The 19,389-nt window shown below is 37.9% G+C and overlaps 2 protein-coding genes across 2 annotated transcripts in view; one reads left to right on the top strand and one right to left on the bottom strand.

The window, feature by feature from the left end:
• FAM117B (family with sequence similarity 117 member B) overlaps window positions 1–2,349 on the top strand; it is a 108,849-nt gene extending 106,500 nt beyond the window's left edge. Inside the window, exon 8 of the mRNA XM_090282702.1 lies at window positions 1,436–2,349. Coding sequence (XP_090138828.1) covers window positions 1,436–1,754 — 319 coding nt within the window. The 3' untranslated portion in view covers window positions 1,755–2,349. The remainder of the gene's footprint in view (window positions 1–1,435) is intronic.
• Window positions 2,350–18,593: 16,244 nt separating this feature from the next.
• ICA1L (islet cell autoantigen 1 like) overlaps window positions 18,594–19,389 on the bottom strand; it is a 39,525-nt gene continuing 38,729 nt past the window's right edge. Inside the window, exon 12 of the mRNA XM_090282701.1 lies at window positions 18,594–19,165. Within this exon, the coding sequence (XP_090138827.1) occupies window positions 19,050–19,165 (116 nt within the window). The 3' untranslated portion in view covers window positions 18,594–19,049. The remainder of the gene's footprint in view (window positions 19,166–19,389) is intronic.

Here is a 19,389-nt window from a genome sequence, read left to right on the forward strand (position 1 = left end):
CTCATGTAATTTCTTACTCTTAAATTATTGTATTTGTCAAAGCTGTTGATGGGTAGTAGTCACTACTAATTGATAATATCTGCGCACCCAAAAGTACTGTCTATATGAAACTATTTTTTTCTTTTAGCACTCACACCCCATGCCTCTTGTTTATTCATTCTTTAAAACCCAACTGAGATGTGACTTCCTTTTGGAAGAACTTCTTCCTCCCATACTTGCCCTCTTCCTTTGTGCCACAGGTTATCCACATTCCCTTGTGCTACTTCTAAACCTTTTATAAGTCATTTTATCTCATCTGTCAGACACTCTTGCAGGAGTTCTTAACCTTTTTTGTGCTATGGACATCTTTGGCAGCCTGGTAAAGCTTATGGATGCTTTGAAGTAATCTATAACTTCTCTGAATAATGTTTTTAAATGCATTAAACACGTAGGATCACAAAGGACACTAATTATATTGAAATGTAGTACTGTACTTAGTGCCTCCCTCCCTCCCTCCAATATCTGCATATTTAGTTCATCTCTGTTTCATCTTTGCATCCCCAGAATTTACTGCAGACTTGCCACACTCAGACTTTTGTTGTTGTTTATTAGGAAATGAGAACCATACTTCTATAATATGATCATATTACCTTTTTTTTTTTAACCTGAATTTTGTTTTATTTAAGTTCTCCCACCTCAATTTATTTTTAATTTTGTGGCATTTACATTTTACTTTAACAATTTAATTTTTTTAATTTTTATTTTCATAGATTACCATTAACACTAATATCCTTTTCCAACTACTTGAGTTAATTTTCAGGAGCACCTGGAGAGAGAGGAAGATTTGGCTTGAATAAAAGTTTGAGAGTAAGGGATTACCATTAGTTTAATTTTGATTCTACATGTCTATTATGTTAGTAAGAAAACTATCATGGTTAACTCAGTTGTTTCAGTCAAAGAGATTTTTAAGTGCACTTGAAAGAAAAAACTTAGGCCATACATTGTTGGAACTTTGAAGAGATGAATATTGTGTGTCATTAATTTCTTTACCTTCTTCCTTCAAAATAATACAGACTTGGAAAATCATGATAGTGGAATAAATTTTGCCTTTAAAAATTTAGAATTTCTTTCACTTTAGGAAATTCATGATTCACACTGGCTATCTCAGATCTGTGTTGAGATGCAGTAGTCATAAGCCTGAGCTACCTGTGTGGTACACAGGGCTTGCCAGGGCTCTGAAAGCAGCAGTGTGATTGGTCCATCCAGTATTCTGAAATACATATTTAGAATCACGTGTCTAATTCTACTTTGGTCCATAGCATTTGAAGCTTTTGACATAGCTTGAGTTTTATATTCTTTTTATGTATCTATAAGTTATCTGTTTAAAAAAGTAGTAAAAGAACTTATTTCTAGTGTTCATGACTTAAAAGTATTGGATTGTCTGTTCAATGTCTAGGCCAAAACAACTTCATGAAATCCCCGCCTTTTACTGCCCTGACAAAAACAAGGTGAATTTCATTCCTAAGAGCGGCTCTGCTTTCTGCCTCGTCAGCATCCTCAAGCCACTCCTTCCAACACCAGATCTTACCCTCAAGGGCTCTGGCCACAGTCTGACAGTCACCACCGGTATGACAACCACTCTGCTGCAGCCTATCGCTGTGGCCTCACTGTCTACAAACACAGAGCAAGACCGAGTCTCTCGAGGAACAAGTACAGTCATGCCATCTGCCTCTCTACTTACACCACCAGAACCAATTGAGGAAGCTGAAGGATAGGTCCCAGTGCTGCACAGCCATTGTTCCCTCAGATCTCTTGACTGTGATGGCATCATGCACTCCCGGGTGGCAATGACGTGCTCCACTTTTCCATAGTGACACGTCACAGTACAGCTTCTGGAAGTCCTCCAATAGCATTGCTCACTATGAAGACCAGCCCTCAGTGCTTAGCCTGCTTTTTCCTAAAGTGCTGGTTGAAACAAAAAAGGTCTCATTCTTTACTTTTGGAAGGTTGATATCACATTTTTTGTTTTCAAATTAAACTTTAGAAACAAAAACACAACAAAAAACTGACCCCTGCAAACATGATTCCTGGAGACGTGAATGATGCTGCAAGAACCATCTTTTATATGAAAATGACTATTTTATAATACCAATGTTACATTTTCTGAAATGTAGCAAGCAGATGTTCAAAAGATTTTTTGGTGGCCTCTGTTTCTTGTTTCCTTTTCTAGATGTGTGCTTTTCTCAGCTGTTTTCAGCTTTGGGACCAAAGGGATTGTTGACATTTTCCCAGCAATCTTAATCTCATGACTGTGTTTTATTCCCAAACAAGAATTGATAGCTAAATGCATTGAACAAGTATATGTAAAAAGAAGTAAAAAGCAATATTAGTACATTATGTGATTTATGTTTTTTGATGTCAGAAGTTTGTGCTTTGGGTGAAATATTTGTAAAGCTCCTGTTTTCTTCAGTACTCCTGTACACATTTTTACCATGTGGTCAGAAAAAGTGTAGTCTGGAGATGAGTGCTTACTATGTTCTCACCCATCATTGGAAGTTGTTGGTTTAAAAGTCAGTGAGCCAAAAGGAAGCTACCCAGTGTTGACTCCTAGCTAGGATTAAGGAGCCCCTTTGGTTTTCTGCGCAGTATTTGTCACATGGTCTCCCTTTACCACAGGTGTCATTCTACCTTTAATCATCACTGTATCATAGTCCCAAGAGATCCTAAAATGACTGTGCATGGGTTTCCTCCTTTGCTTTTGTGATGTTGTCTTGTGGATTTGGTCAGGGTTAGTAGTTTGCCAGGAGTGTATTCCATTGAGTAGCAATCCATAGTCACAGAATCTTGTGACTGACATTTTCTTTGTGGTAGTTGGCACTGAGATGTTACCTACACGTTTTGCTAGTGGTCCCTCCAACATTCCACACAATGGGGAAAGCAGGCAAAAGAGAGCTTTGGAGCATAAACAACAAGGACCTTTGAAAAACCCATCCAGTTTTTGGATTTAGGCTCATCCTAATACAGTCACTGCCAGTATCACATGTCAACAATACTTCATGTCTGGGTATGTGGTAGCAAAATTAAGGAGCAGCTCTTTTAAAAAGCAAGTTTCAGAAAACTGTTGATAAAAAAGCATCCTTCTAAGGTCATCTTATACTATATTATGATGCAATAACTTAATGTTCTTATACATATTAAAGGGAGAAAGTTTAGAGGGTTACTCTGTCAGTTTATCCAGACACATCCCATCAAAGAAAACCTGGTGGTGCAATAAATCTCCTGAAAGGACTTCGTATACTCATGCACCTTTAAAATATCTAATAATAAAAAATATGTCCTGTTAAAGTTAAAATGGAGATATTTTAAGGAAGTTAGATACATTCAAACATAAAAGTCTATCAGGTCAGTTGGTGAGACTGATGAATTTTGGTACCTTTTTGTCGGAAACTAATTTACTTGGAAATTAATACATTGTCACTTCTAAATCATTGAAAGTCCAGTTAGTCAGAATCTAAACTTTCCAGTTGGTATATTGAGAATATTAATTCTTTGCTTATGAGTTTACCATTTCAACACAGAACTGCTCTCTCAGAAGTACAGAAAAGGTAAAACTGAAATCAGGTGAGTTAGTTTGAATGACAGGAAGAGAAAGTTAAAAACAGGTTGCAAAAAAACCTTCAGTTTTTTGATTACCAGAGTTCTATTAAATCTGTGCTCTTTTCTTTGTCTCACACTTAACTTCCTTCTGTTTCCATCCCTACAAGTTACAAGGATATTTTACACCTAAAATGCCACTTTGTAAAGTTCTTCCTTTTACTCTGTTGGGCATGTTTGTCTAATTCCCACTTTTCTGTAGAGTTTCATATATCCTTAATCTGAAGTAATTTAAAATAGGAATGGGAGAACAATTAAGATTTATTATTTACATAGTCTTATAAATGGAACTTGTGATGTTTGGTTCTAAAGAGAATGTGAACTTGAAGGTAAATGAATTGTATGTCAACCAAGTATATCCCTCCGGTTTGGGAGAAACAGAGCCTGAGATCTGAAGAAGAAGGGAAAAAAAAAGGTACAAGGTACAAAAAACTCTTAACTGCCAGTGCCAAAGGGCTAATATTTAAACATAGGAGCTTTATTGCAGTTTTGAAAAAATATTAACCATAGGTCCATTCAGCTTTATTTAACCCTTAGTTCACAGTTGGTTGATTATTTTTTTAATGGGTCTTGATAGAATGCATAGTATTGTTTTCTAAAACTACATTCCATAATTATTGTTATTCTATAGAAAACTGTACATGAAGTAAATAAATTAGAATAACTTCAGTGGGAATATAATTGAAATGTTTTAAATTTTAAATAAATTTATATTTCCATTGCACTAAAAGAAATAGATGGCATATATGTATTCAGCAAAATGAAGCTATTTTGTGGTTATTCACATTGTCATTCTTAAGTTTTTTTTACCCTTAATTTCTTGTGGTGATTAAAACATGTAAATTTACTGTTTTTGGTCATGACTAAGTTTATTGCTTGTCATGGCTTTTGTGAGCAATTATATTTTGAAAATACCTGTTTTTCCTTTTTGGTTAATATTTTGATCATGGATGCCAAAATTATTTTTGATCTAGATTCTTAATTTTGTTTAAAATATTTCCTTTTAGAAGGTGCTATCACTACCTGTGGAATAACTGGCAACAAGAAAGCCTTTTTCTTTTTAATGGTTAGCTTTTACTCGAAGGTATAAAGAAATGGCAGAATTTATAGTCTTGTATATGTCCAAGTTTAGGACTGGGTTGTCAAGATTTTCTTTTGTTAAAGGAAATAAAAGAAAAATTGCCACTACTGAATTTAACTTTACTGTTCTAAACTTAAGATTCATTTCTTAGTGCTTGAAATTTTGCTGTCTCAGAACCGGACCAGTGGAAGTGCTCATTTTGCATTAAGCTAAGAATACTTAGCTCTGCACTTTAAGGTTTAAGTTTTACGCTGCCTAAATTAATGATGAACAGAGTATCCCTGAACAATACTTTGTTTATACAATCCTGTTGAAAAATATAATTTATGTTTTTTTAAAGTCTGTATTTTTCATCTCTGTTGAAGCTGTATAAATCTTTTTTAAAGGGAATTTTTTAAATTTTGTTTTTCTAACAAAATTCTCCCCCAAAACAGCATTTCAATGTGATAAATATTGTTACTATGTACTTATGTATTCCCTGTATCTGAACACTTGTTGCTGCCTCACAAGAAAATAGAACTTTTATGTTAAAAATAAAGTCTGTTTACTTGAGTTTTTCCTGTGTACTTTTATGAATATTGGCTCAAATTCAGATTTTCATATGCTTCTAGCCTCAATTAACTTATAATAAATAACACTAGGGAACACAATTTTCATTGAGTTAGATCTGACACTTCTTTTTGACTAACTTTTGGCATCTGAGTCCAAAAATGACCCCAGTTTTTCTCTATCATGTCAGCTTTTTAAGGTACAGGATACCCTCCCTTTGTCCCCAAAATCATACAAAATGTACATACAAAGGAAAATAAAAAAATTACCTGAATAGACAATTTATTTAGAGTTATTTTATTCATATAAAGGCTATATATTGTTACTGTAAGTCAAATTGTGCACAAGTAGTCAAGTTCTGCTACCAAACATACGTATTAAGGTATTTTCTCTTTTCAAACGACAGGCTAGGAAATGCCAAAATGAGATACTTGAAACAGTCTCCTTCAGTTGGCAAAGCTTTAACAAATTGCTTCACGAGACCAAGTTTTATGTGCAGAGGTGGGAATATAATGTTCTTTCTGTCAACAAGTGGCTCATGTAGAATGTTTGGATCACCAGGTTTGAGGTCAGAACTTGGAGGCCAATTTGACTCCACCCAATGCATTTCACGAGCTCTGCTGTCCCACATACACAGAAAACAGGGATACTTGGTGTATTCGCGTTGCTGACCAAGAAGGAAGCAGACCATTTGAAGGTCAACACAGATGATCCAGTTGTGCTTGTGATATTGCAACAGATCAGTGACTCTTTATGTCTTCATATTCTTCACGAAAACAAACTGAATGGCCAATTGGGACTGCACCAAATCAATTGCCATTGTGGAGGAGGACGCACTTCAAGCTCCATTTTGAGCTATCGATGAACAGTCGCCATTCAGTTGTGTTATAGATTGGAATTCCCAATTCCTCCATTAAACCATGTATGTTACGGCAATACACAAAGCCACCATTACTTCAAAAGTACTGCAGAAATGCACTTTCTCTTGATTGAAAGGATGCCTTCGCTCCTTTTTCAAGCAAGTTTTTTTCATGTCTTGATGCTAGGAGTTCTGAAGCCTTTTTGGATAGTCCCAAATCTCATGCCAAATCATTCAACTCATGCTGATCAAATCTCTTACAAACTGAGTCACCTTCAATTTTCAAATCTTCATCATTGCTGTCACTTCTTCACCATACTCCTGTTTTTCGAAAGAAGGTAGTTCAATGAAAACTGGCACTGGAATTTCAGCTGAACGAGGCACTGGGCGTATAGCTGATGGTAGACTAAGATACTCTATTTTACATTTGTTTTTCTTGTTATAGCCTGATGTTTTCACTTTAATGATCTCTGGGCTCTCGCCAAACCATAGGGATACCAAATGGCAATTTATCATGTGTTCCCTTCGTCCACATCCATAAACTCTGGACACTGCTTGCACACCTTGTGAGGGGCCGAAGACTTACCAAATTTTACTTTAAAGTATGCGAAATAGGCTTGCCTGACAAATGCACTGATGTTCTCCTTTGACTGGGAATGATGAAACTGCCACAGATACAACAAAACGAATCAGGGTTGTTTAGGCACTTACAATGAAAAATAGCAGAGGCAGACATGATCTGAACGAAAGGAAATAAGTACATATGTAAATAAAATAAATTCTGCTAACTCCTTGTATACAGACAAGAACTTGGACTACACTTTGGAATACGATTCACTATATAGAGCAGCACACAACCCCTCACCACACTGTCTCATGTGTAACTGAATAGCCTAGACAAGTATGAACCTGTCACTGGTCTCCAAGGTCATCCCCCACTCCTCCCCACTCGAGGGAGGTTTGCTCTCAGCCAACAGGAGAGCACTAGTGCTTTCCTCTATCCAGGCTCGATCCAGCCTAGAGTGGTTAGACTAAGATAAGCTGTAGAGAAAAACTTGACGTGATAGAAGAAAGCTAACTGCAGTTTTGAAATCAGCATGCCTATTTAAGTCGGAAACATCTGAAAAATCGAACTCAACAGGAATTATGTTAAAAATTGTTCCCCTGTGTAATGTATTATTTTTCACAAAGTAATAGAAAAATGAGTTTGTGTTAAGTAGCAGAGTATATAATATTGTCAATTGTTATTTCCTTGATTCCTCCTTACTTGCTCTAGATTTTAAAGTACCTAATCTTTGTGGTAAATGCTAAGCAAACATTAAATATAAGCATATACACAGAAGGATATACATGTTTACAAGTAATTTAGCACTTCACAATTTAAGAGATTTAGCTGGGGCAGTTACTTAATTCCTTTCTGAAATACACGTAAGAGGTTTTTTTGTTTGTTTTGGCAATTCATTCTTGCTAAACCAACCTAATTCTCCTTTGTGACAGTGGGCTAGACTAAAGGGGTTATCCTGTTTACACACAATTGGACTAGTCAGATATGCTCCAATGAGGACTGAATGCAGTATAACGATACACTTAGAAAGCAGGGACACCTTTTAAGTGAAGTTTAAAATGTCACCATGACCGCTAGTCAGAAAAAAAATGGTCACCAAATTACTTTGGAAAAAAAAAATTTTTTGGTGGAAACAGTTAACCAGAATTTGGGGATAACTATGTGTGTGTGTGTTTATATTTAATATAGCATCTCTTTTGTTCAGTGTTTTTAAAACTATTTGGTTCTTGAAATTAATTAAATGGGTGTATCCAAATTTTTTTTAAATGAAGTAGAATAGAAAACACGCATACTCACACATAAGGAGAGAAATATTTGTGTGTAAAATTTTTGCTAGGCAGAGTTAGTCTTGTAACACATAACAACGCTTCAGTAAACAACAGGCTGCATATTTCCTGGCAGTCCCATAAGATTATAATGGAACTGAAAAAGTCCTACCGCAGAGTGACATCTTAACTCATAAAACTGTAGCACAGTGCATTACTTGTGTTTGTGGTGATGTTGGTGTAAACAAATCTGTGCTGCCAGTTTGTATAAATGTTTAGCACATAAAATTATGTACAGTACCTAGTAACAGGTAATGAAAAGTGAGTGTTTCTGCTTTATGTATTTCATATGCTTATATTTTAGTGTATTCTTTCTACTTATAAAAACTTTGCTGTAAAACAGTATGCTATTACATACACATCCTTATATATCTTTACTGAGTATTTTGATTACATCATTTTCTCTTATGCTTGATTTAACTTCATGTTTTTTTTATAAATTTAGTGCAACCTAAGTGTATGGTGTTTATTAAGTCTGTAGTAGTGTTCAGTAGTTCTAGGCCTTCACATTCACTCACCACTCACAGACTCACTCAGAGCACCTTCCAGTCCTGCAAGCTCCTTTCATGGTAAGTGCCCTACACGGGTATACTATTTTTAATTTTTTATCATCTTTTACTGTACTTTTTCAATGTTTAGATATGTTTACATACATAAATACTTTCCATTGTGCTAAAATTACTTACAATATTCATTACAGTAACATGCTGTATAGATTTGGAGCCTAGGAGCAATACGTTATACCATATAGTCTAGGTGCATAGTAGGCTGTAACATACAAATTTGTGTAAGCATACTCTATGGTGTTCACACAATGACAAAATCACCTAACTGCATATCTCATAATGTATCGCCATCATTAAGCAGCACACGACTACATACATATTGTCAAATAAGATGTATTTCTTACTGTGGGATGTAAACAATGATGGAAAAGAATTACAGGGCAAAATGGGATTTGGCCACCTGTCACCACCATATACAACCATAAAAGAGATTGTGAGGAAGGAAAATGTTTTTATTAACAGGGTGCCCAATTTGGGAGAGCTGGGGGACCCCTGCTCCAAGCCATTTTCTTATGTAAAACTGTTCCCCCCAAAACTGACATTTAAACCCATGCCCGGAGACACACCTCACTTCCATTTCTATCTATAGTCCAAGGCTGCTACACAGATGGGTCTCTCTCTATCCAGCTCCAGGTTCTCTGAACACACCATTGTAAGACCAGTGTCTCCATTGCCTCCCGAAGCTTTCTCCCTCTCCCAGGACCAGGGCGCACTGCCAGATCATTGCAGCCAGTAGTGCAGGGACTCCGTCTCTGGGCCTGGCATCCAGGGCTGCGTGCCCTCTCAGGGTGAGGATGGGAGCAGTCCAGGACCTCTGCTTCGGGGCTTAGGGCTGCGCATCCTGCCTGAGCCTGCCGCTGGCGAGGTGCGCATCTTACAGGAGCCTGCCCCAGATGGTTTGAGCAGGGCAACGCAAGAGCCGTGAGGGGGCCTTGGCCCGCAGGCACGCCGCTCGTGGGGCAGACATCCTGCCCTGCCGGGATTTCAGCCTCTGTGGCCTGGCTCCCCACTGTGCGAGGGAAGTGCAGAAAGAGAAGGGCTTTTGTGTGCCCTCCATTTTAAAACTTTACCCCAAAATCCTACGTGCTGTGGGAAGGGCCAACTTGTTAGCCTATTCAGGCTAAACTCCACCACCCACATCAGCCCACACCGTGTCCCTGCCCCTCCTCCTGCCTTCACAATCCCGAAGCAGGCAGGAGGGTTTTCTGGCCACAAAGGGGCACCAAATCTCTGCCAGGAATGGAACATAACCACGACGCTGCTTGGTTGTCAGGGCAACGTACGTTGGCTGTGTTAGTTTGTTGACTGTAGCCTGCGGGTGTGGAAAGGCTGTCTAGGTTGCAATATGAATTAGCACTTCCTCACACCTCCCGGGGGTCATTCTGGGGAGTGCAGGCCCTCACACCTCTTATGGGGTTCCCTCCTTGCTCCCCGGCAATTTGGCCATTCGTTTCTGTTACAAAAATACTGTTAGGTACAGGTTTTCTGTATGTGCCTTTGGGTTGGTCTGAGAGCAGGGAAGAGACTCGAGTCTTAAACATTGCTTCTACATACCTTTAATAAATATCTTCGAACTGTTTTATTTATTTTTTTAAGGTGAGAGGGAAAAAGAAAGAGGGAGGGAGTGAGGGAGAGAAGGAAGGACCTTTCAACAGTTTGCATTTTTTAAATTAAGGTTTTAAATTTGTACTTTATTACAAATGAAATATTTGAGTTTTTGTTATTTTTTTAATTTTTAAATTTTATTCTCAATTTTTCCAGTTTTTTGATCCACTCATCTACTGATGGGCACTTAGGCTGTTTCCAGCACTTGGCTATTGTAAATCATGTTGCTATGAACATCGGGGTGCATAGTTTCTTTTGAATTGGTGTTTTGGGACTCTTAGGGTATAATCCCAGCAGTGGGATCACTGGATCAAAAAACAGTTCTATTTTTAGTTTTTTGAGGAAATTCCATACTGTTTTCCACAGTGGCTGCACCAGTCTGCATTCCCAGCAACAATGCACTAGGGTTCCCTTTTCTGCCAGGACTTGTTTATTTGTTAATGATGGCCATTATGACAGGTGTGAGGTGGTATCTCACTGTGGTTTTTATCTGCATCTCTATGATGGCTAGTGATGCTGAGCATTCTTTCATGTGCCTATGGGCCCTCTGTATGTCCTCCTTGGAGAAGTGTGTGTACGTGTCCTTTGCCCATTTTTTAATTGGATTGTTTGTCTTCCTGGTGTTGAGTTGTACGAGTTCTTTATATATTTTGGAGATCAAACCCTTGTCCAATGTATCATTGGCAAATATGTTGTCCCATATGGTTGGTTCCCTTTTCATTTTGCTGATGTTTTCTTTAGCCATGCAGGAGTTTTTTAATTTAATGTAGTCCCATTTGTTTCTTCTTTCCTTTATATTTCTAGCCCTAGGAGATATATCAACAAAAATATTGCTATGTGGGATATCTGAAATTTTACTGCCTATGTTTTCCTCTAGGACTTACATGGTGTCACAACTTATATTTACGCCTTTTATCCATCTTGAGTTTATTCTGGTATGTGGTGTAAGTTTGTGGTCTAGTTTCATTTTTTTTTTTTTTTTTTTTTGCATGAGCCTGTCCCAACACCATTTGTTGAAGAGGCTATTTTTACTCCATTTTATGCTCTCGTGCTCTTTTTGTCAAACATTAATTGACCACAGAGACTTGGGTTTATTTCTGAGCTTTCTATTTCTGTTCCATTGATCTATGTGTCTGTTTTTATGCCAGTACCAGACTGTTTTGATTACAGTGGCCTCGTAATCTAGTTTGATATCAGGTATTGTGATCCTTTCTACTCTGTTCTTCTTTCTCAGGATTGCTGAGGCTATTTGGTGTCATTTATGGTTCCATATAAGTTTTTGAAATATTCTATATCTGTGAATAGGAGGTAAAAGAACAGTTTGTCTCTTGCTCAGACTGAGAATTTATATCCATATATTCAATTTTGTTTGATCTTATGTACTAGCATGGATTAGTCCTGCTAAAAAATAAATTTTATAGAAGACCATTAGGGAGGCTCTGATGCTTAAAAACCAGGAAGATAAACATTCATTTCAATTCCATGCATTAAGCCATTATTTTTTAGATTATGGGGATGCTTCAGAGGAGTTAGAGAAAAGCCCTGGACTTAGGGCCACAGTGTGGGTACTAGGTCTGGTTCTGCAGCTTAATGGCCATGGGGTGTTTAATAAAATCATCTCTCTTAACCTCAGTCTTCCTATTTATGTCATGAAGGAAATGCTGATGATAGTGCTGTCAGCTAAATAGGTAGTGAATGTGAAAACAGTTTAACTTACAAAACTGGAAGCAAACATTTATCTCCTTATTTTGTTAGGTAAGTTTATTCATTCCTTATGAAAGCCTAAATTTTTTGGTCATAGAAAATGGTCCCATAGAATTCATTTTACCTTGTAAAGTGTAATGTAGCCAAGGCTGTTGAGCTGAAATCATAAAAACAGGTAACATTTACTGATATTTTAATTAGTTCCAGACACTTTATATGTTACTGCTTACTATAACTTTTATTATAATTCTATGAAGGCAAGTATTGCTATTTTTACTACCTTATAGATAATATAATTAGGATTAGATTAAGTAATTTATCCATGGTAATACATCGGGGAAGCATGACAAGTTTGGCCTTGAGCCAAGACTGACTACAGAACCCAAACTTAACGACAAAGCCTTACTGTTGAGGAGTTCTCCTGTAACAGTGACACTAATAAAACAGAAGTTTTTAGAATCATTGCAGATGATTGCAGAATGTGTGCCATTGGGCCACTGCCTAGTTTGTCCTTTGCGGACGTCACTGCTTCACCTGCTGGCAGCTTGGTTCAGAGGGCAAATAAAAAGTAAGATGGTGAGACACCAGTTCTGACCAAGCACAGATCCTCAAGCTTTCTGGGTTTTAATGTTGCTATAGCTATAAAAATTAAAGAGAAACATTTGGAGCACACTTTTAGAGATGCAGCAAGGGACACTAATCACATTTTTGGTGTGTTTTTTTTAAACTGGACCTTTTTTGGGGGGGGGTACATTTTATTGATAATGCTGTTATAGCTGTCTCTTTTCCCTTTGCTCCCCTCCACCTAGCCACCACCCCCCTCACTCTAGCAGTTTCCGCCTTAATCCATTGTCCATGGGTCATGCATAAAGCTCTTCTAAATATCCCCCTGTCCATTCCCCACCCTCCTACTGTGCCTCTTAATTCCTGCACCATTTCCCTCCCTCTCCTCCTTCCCCCCTCCCAGCTGACCTGCCCCTACATCCTTCCCATACCTATGATTCTGTTCCCACTCTGGTTGTCTGCTTTGTTTACCTTTATTTCCATTCCCTTGCTTCTGTTGTTGATAGTTATGATACTGTTTTCATTTTAATGTTCATATTTTTTATCTTTTTCTTAAATAACTCTCTTTAACATTTCATATACTAGTGGCCTGGTGATAATGAACTCCTTCAGCTTTACCTTGTCTGGGAAGCACTTTATCTGCCCTTCCATTTTAAATGATAGCTTTGCTGGATAGAGTAATCTTGGTTGTAGGTCCTTGCTTTTCATCACTTTGAATATTTCCTGCCAGTCCCTTCTTGCCTGCAAAGTTTCTTTTGAGAAATCAGCTGACAGTCGTATAGGCCCCCCCTTTGTAAGTAATTCTCCTCTTCTCTCTTGCTGTTTTTAAGATTCTCTCTTTATCCTTAACCATTGGCATTTTGATTATGATGTATCTTCGTGTGCTCCTTCCTGGGATCTAGTTTGTTTGGGACTCTCTGTGCTTCCTGGACCCGTATGTCCATTTCCTTCCCCAAATTAGGAAAGTTTTCCTTCATTATTTTCTCACATAATTTTTCAATTTCTTGCTCTCCCTCTTCACCTTCTGGCACTCCTATGATTCAGATGTTGTCACGTTTATAGCTGTCCCAGAGGTTTCTAAGCATCTCATGTTTTTTTAAATTCTCATTTCCTCTTTTGTACTGGTTGACTGTTTCTTTCTTCCTTATGTTCCAGTTTGTTGATTTGAACCCTGGTTTCCTTTCCTTCACCACTTGTTTTGTATGGATTTTCCCTCATTTCAGCCAGAATAGCCTTCATTCTTTCCCCATCCTCTTTAATCTTTGCTGTCAAATCTATGAGCATCTTAATCACCAATGCTTTAAACTGTGCATCAGTTAACTTGTCTATCTCCTGGTCTGTTAGGTCTACTGGTTGCTTAATTTTGTCACTGGGACCTTGATCTGCCCCATTCTCTGTCTCCTCATCATGACAGTTTTCTGTGTTTGTCTCTGTGATCTGGATGGGGCTGTCACACCTCTTACGTTATAGGGGGCGGAGCCTTATTCATTAGTGCTGGTGACCGTTTCACTGCATTTTAGCGCTGTATGTCAGGGAGGGGTCTGAGAGGGAACAGTTCCAGCTGCCGCCGCTTTTCCAGGCACTTCTCCCCCTTCCTGTGCTAAGCAAGCCGCCTCCTTTTTGAGACTGGTAGCTTCTTCCTCCGCCCCAGCCCCCACTTGCTTTCACAGTCAGAAGCAATGTGGCTCTATTTTCCCAGGCTCTGGAACTGCAAGCTACATGGTCTGGTTTGGGGCTGGGATCATTTCTTGGGTTTAAACAGTATGACTTTTTCATCATAGCAGCTGCTGCTAGCTGCGCCCACCCACCGCTCTCCTGCAAGCCACGCTGCCTCTAGCTGTGGTGCCGCCAAGTACTGCCCCCGCAGCCACTGCTGGACAGAGTAGTCTTCATTGTAGTTCCTTACTTTTCATCACATTGAATACTTCTTGCCAGTCCTGTCTTGTCTGCAAAGTTTCTTTTGAGAAATCAGCTGATAGTCTTATAGGCACCCCTTCGTAGGTAACTCTCTGCTTTTCTCTTGCTGCTTTTAAGATTCTCTCTTTATCTTGAACCTTTGGCATTTTAATTATGATGTGTCTTGGTGTGGTCCTCTTTGGGTCTAGCTTGTTTGGGACTCTCTGCTTCCTGGACTTGTACGTCTATTTCCTTCACCAAATTTGGGGAGTTTTCCTTCATTATTTTCTCACATAAGTTTTCAATTTCTTGCTTTTCCTCTTCTCCTTCTGGCACCCCTATGGTTTGGATGTTGGCACGTTTAAAGTTGTCCCAGAGGTTCCTAAGCCTCTCATTGTTTTTTCAATTCTTGTTTCCTCATTTTGTACTGGTTGACTGTTTTTTTCTTCCTCATATTCCAAATCATTGATATGTACCCTGGTTTCCTTCCCTTCACCACTGGTTTTGTGTGATTTTTCCTTCGTTTCATTTAGCATAGCCTTCACTTCTTCCCTTATGCATTTGCTGTACTTTAGCATATCTGTCAAGCCTGTGAGCATCTTTATCACCAGTGTTTTGAACTGTGTCTGTTAGGTTGGCTATCTCCTTGTTTCTTAGGTTGGCTATCTCCTCATCGCTTAGTTCTCCCACTGGAACCTTGATCCATTCCTTCTTTGGGGCCATATTTCTCTGTCTCCTCATCTTGACATGCTCCTGTGTTTGTTTGCCTCTGTATCTTAGGTAGAGCTGTCACACCTGTTCCGTTGTAAGGGGAAGAGCCTTAGGTATTTGTCAGTACCTGTAACCCGTTTCACCACATTGTGGTGCTTTGGAGGCAGGGAGGGGTCTGAGAGGGAACAGTGCCACTTGCTCAGCGTTCACCCCTTTTTCAGGCACTTATCCCACTTTTTTATGGGACTGGCACCTCTAGCTGTTGCCTTGTCCGTTGTTCCCTGTGTGGGTCTGTGGATGTTCTAGGACCGTGGGGGCCCTTTAAACAAGTTGACTCTACTGAGACACTGGCAGTTTCTTCCTCCACCCCAACCCCCACTGGTTCGCACAGTTAGAAACAATGAGGCTTTATTTTCCCTGGCGCCAGAACCGTGAGCTGTGCAGTCTGGTCTGGTGTTGGGAGTGCTCCCCAGGTGTCCCTCCCAACCTCTTAAAATGTGATTGCGCTTTCCACCGGCCTGCCACTGCTGCCACTGCCACCACCACCACACCGCGTCCTCTCTGCACTGGCCCCTCCCCTCCTGTCTGGATATATATATATTTTTATATATATGTTTGTTTTTGGACTTCTGTGCAGCTTGATTTTCTGGAACTACTGGTTGTCTCTAGTTTTGAGATAGTTGTATTTCTTCTTAGTTGTGGAGGAGATGCAGTGTATCTATGTAGGCCTCTGTCTTGGCCAGAAGTCCACCCACATTATAGGTTTTAAATGCATTACTTTCAATACTGAGTTAATTAATATTTTGAAGTTTGTATTTCCTTCCTAGTTAAATTTCTATATCAGAAGATTCTGGGGCTGCTTTATTGCTCAAGGTAAGGAAATGCACTGCAGTGGATCAATTCTGGCTTGCTTCTTTTAATTCCTGCCTTGGGAAATCAGGTTAAATATTAGGGCTTTTATCTCATTGGTTACTTCTTAAGGGCCCAAATTTTTGATATTTGATAGTTTGTTTTGTTACTATTTATACAAAGGATGCATATTCTTTTATTTCCCATATTTTACAGTATCCAATATTTAAGAAGTAAAACAGAATCAATCTCACAAGTATATTAATTGCCCAGGTTTTATTTTCATTCTGTGTGTGTGTGTGTGTGTGTGTGTGTGTGTATCCAAACTGCCTTCTCACTACTACAGTCCTATGCTAAAACCCAAGTTTTGAAATAGGGAAACAATAACTGGATTTGTATAGAGCACTTTAGGAAATAAAGGGTTTTTTTTTTGTTTATGCTACCTTGAAATCTTTATTAAAAGAAGTTCAGAAAAATAGATAGAGCACATCCAAAGTTCATTTGTTCTTAGGCTGTAAGGTCTCTACATTTATTTCCAGATGGTCTGTGTTATGTGAAATAAATATCCATAGCTGAAATATAAACACTTTCTATATTGTGCAAATACTAAAATCTGTTTTGTTAAAATACAGTTTGTTTCTAACCATATCAGAGCGAAGTTTTACAATTAATGAAAGATTTCAAAAAATATAAAGTTACACCTATCTAATCTTAATATGCCCTGGTACTCCTGTCTTTCTGGTAAAGTGGTTGTAGAAAGATGAGGCAAACTTATTTCTGGGGCTTGTCTAAGGTTAAATGCATTCTTCTTTGGTATCAAAGGTAAAAAGCAGGCATTTATTCTGAAAGAGTTTTTTTCAGCCTATCTGTGGTTAAGGTTAATTTACTTCGGATTCGATCACTGATCTAGATTTAGACAAATAGTAACTGTTCTGTGTTGTTTGTTCTGACTTTTCCTTCACTCCCTACTGAATATATGGTTGGTTTTCTTTATTAGCAATCTAGGTATAAGAACAGCTACATTTCTGTTTTTGGTCCCTAAATTAATGAATGAGCTTCAAATAACTAGAGAAAATATGAATCATTACCTTAATTTTAATGACAAAAGTTTTAGTGTGCTCTTCAAAAATGGAGTTGTTAAGACTTGCTAAAGTTATAACTAGACTTGCTAAAGCAGTTAATGTTGCACTTTGGTTAAATGGGCAACTGCATACTCTGTTGAAAGAGAACATGTTAGACACACAGAACTGAATAATAAAAACTCCTCGTATGGTTGTTTTTTTGTTTGTTTTTGGTTTTTTTTTTTTTTTGAGAATCTTTGCTCTTGGGAAATCGAGGGCAGTATCCCTTCACATTCATACTCCAGGATTCAGGTTTCTGGCTTGGAGGGACCAGTGGTTTTCCTCTGTGTTATGTTCTCTTTGTATGCATGTGAGGGAGATAAATATATCTGAACTAATGCATTAGTGAAATAAATCAGTAAAAGAAAAAGGACACAAACCAAAGACATAGCATTTTCTGAGGTACTGAAAGGTGACTGAATCTTGGCAGAACAAAGGCAGTATTGCATTCTGGGGAATTTCACCGAATAAAAAAGAGTTAATTAATTCTGAAGGAATAACCAAATAAATAGGAATATGCATGTGAAAACATTTAAGGAAAGACTTCATAACTCTTCCCTGAGTCCATTTTTCTGACCCTCAGATAAGGTCTTTCCAACCTACGAAGTATGTGGGCAATTCAGATACTAGTTAGAGAAACTACTATGGATGAGAGGTGGGCTGCATTTTACCTACTCCAGTCCATACAATGACTCAGATATTACAAGCAATTTTCTTGTAAATAAATAAGCCTCTTTAGAATTGAGAGCATAATGAAACTGCTATGAACAACTAAGTTAAAATGTTTTCTTATGGAGATGCAATGATCTGGATGACAAAAGTTAACACATCTGGAGAACTGCCTCAAAACTAAGGGTGGGCAAGAAAAAAGACCAGGAAATTGACTGATTGGTGTGTGTGTGTACAGTGGCTATTTTCACTAGCTTACACTAATTTCAATTAAATACCCTTTCCTCTTCTACTTAGATTCAAAACCCTCTAAGGATTACAGTTTTTCCTTAGTAATCAAATAAAGCCTCAGATGATGTCTCCCAATTATAGGGAAAAATGGAAAAATAAGACATTCCCTTATTGATCAGCTTTCTGTAACTCTAGTAGGAAGTATTCTGCACTAATACATGTGAAGAAATAAGTTAAGTATGCAAATATGTGTAAGGATAAGGTGTTTAGAATTTCTCCCCCATTCGGATAGAAGTTTCTGGGTAATTTCAGGAATATATTATAAATTGCTTAGGGAGTGTCTTCCCTTCCTTTTCAGGAAGAATATGCATACTATATGTATATATGACAGTTGCTATGTATATGGACATTCCTGTAGTTTATGATATGGAAAGAGATTTTTGTTTCTACAGAAGATGGACTAAGCAAATAAATCATCCTGCTATTTCCCCACTGAAATTTGATATGATGGGTGTCCATGATTTTCTATGAAGGAATAAAGGTAGGAGTACATTTTAGTCTTTCAGAGGAAAAAACAAGTACCAAGTTTCTCTGTGATTTCATTAAAGCAAATTGAGTTCTCAAATCTTATTCTGCCTTTCTAACTAAAGACAAAACTGGTCTGGTTCTAGTGCTATTTTCCATAACAGAAAATTCTCCTTGCCATTCTTTTATTTAAAAACCCTAAATCACAGCCCAGTTTACATGCTGTTGTTGATACACATGAAGAATTTTCATAGCCAGTAAGGCAACTTACATATAAAAGGTTTTCCAAAGAAATAAGCCCAACTCATTGACAGAATTCTTCCTAGCTGTTATTTCAAAATAAGTTTTGTTATCTATTTGAAACTAAATAGTTACAAGTATTTTCCACATATTATTCCAGCTGCAAATCCATATATTAAAGAGACAAGTCAATTCAAACATATGTGGTCCTTGTCATCTGTCTAAAGTTGGCTGACAAGTGTTAACATTCACAGCAGTGTTTTTGTATATGGGTTACAATATAAACTCCTATGCACAAAGGCAATATGTTGCAAAATTGATGTCTCAAGGCCACTGAAGAGACATCATAACTTCAGTCAAGCATTAAGCAGTTCATCATCTGAGTGTCCAATAGCATCTGGGTTTGTAAGTGGATCCATGTCTGCAAATAGATTGAAGCAGGCTGACATGTCTTGGTTACCATTGTTGGGAGCTATTAAAAAAAATACACACACATTAATGAGTCTCAGATTTTTGAAAGCACATTACTCTACCGCTTCTATGATTTTGAAGTAAATGCTTGTTTTGAATCAAAGACAACCGACAAGAATAAACTATCAATTTTATCTTCATAAGGATAATTCTGAAAAACGAATGCAGATACCTGTACTTTGCTGAGGCTCTTTTATTATATCTAAGTAATTGCATGTTGCTCTG

This window comes from Furipterus horrens, unplaced genomic scaffold (genome assembly GCF_987537825.1).
Source record: "Furipterus horrens unplaced genomic scaffold, mFurHor1.1.pri manual_scaffold_1, whole genome shotgun sequence".
Lineage (NCBI taxonomy): Eukaryota > Metazoa > Chordata > Mammalia > Chiroptera > Furipteridae > Furipterus > Furipterus horrens.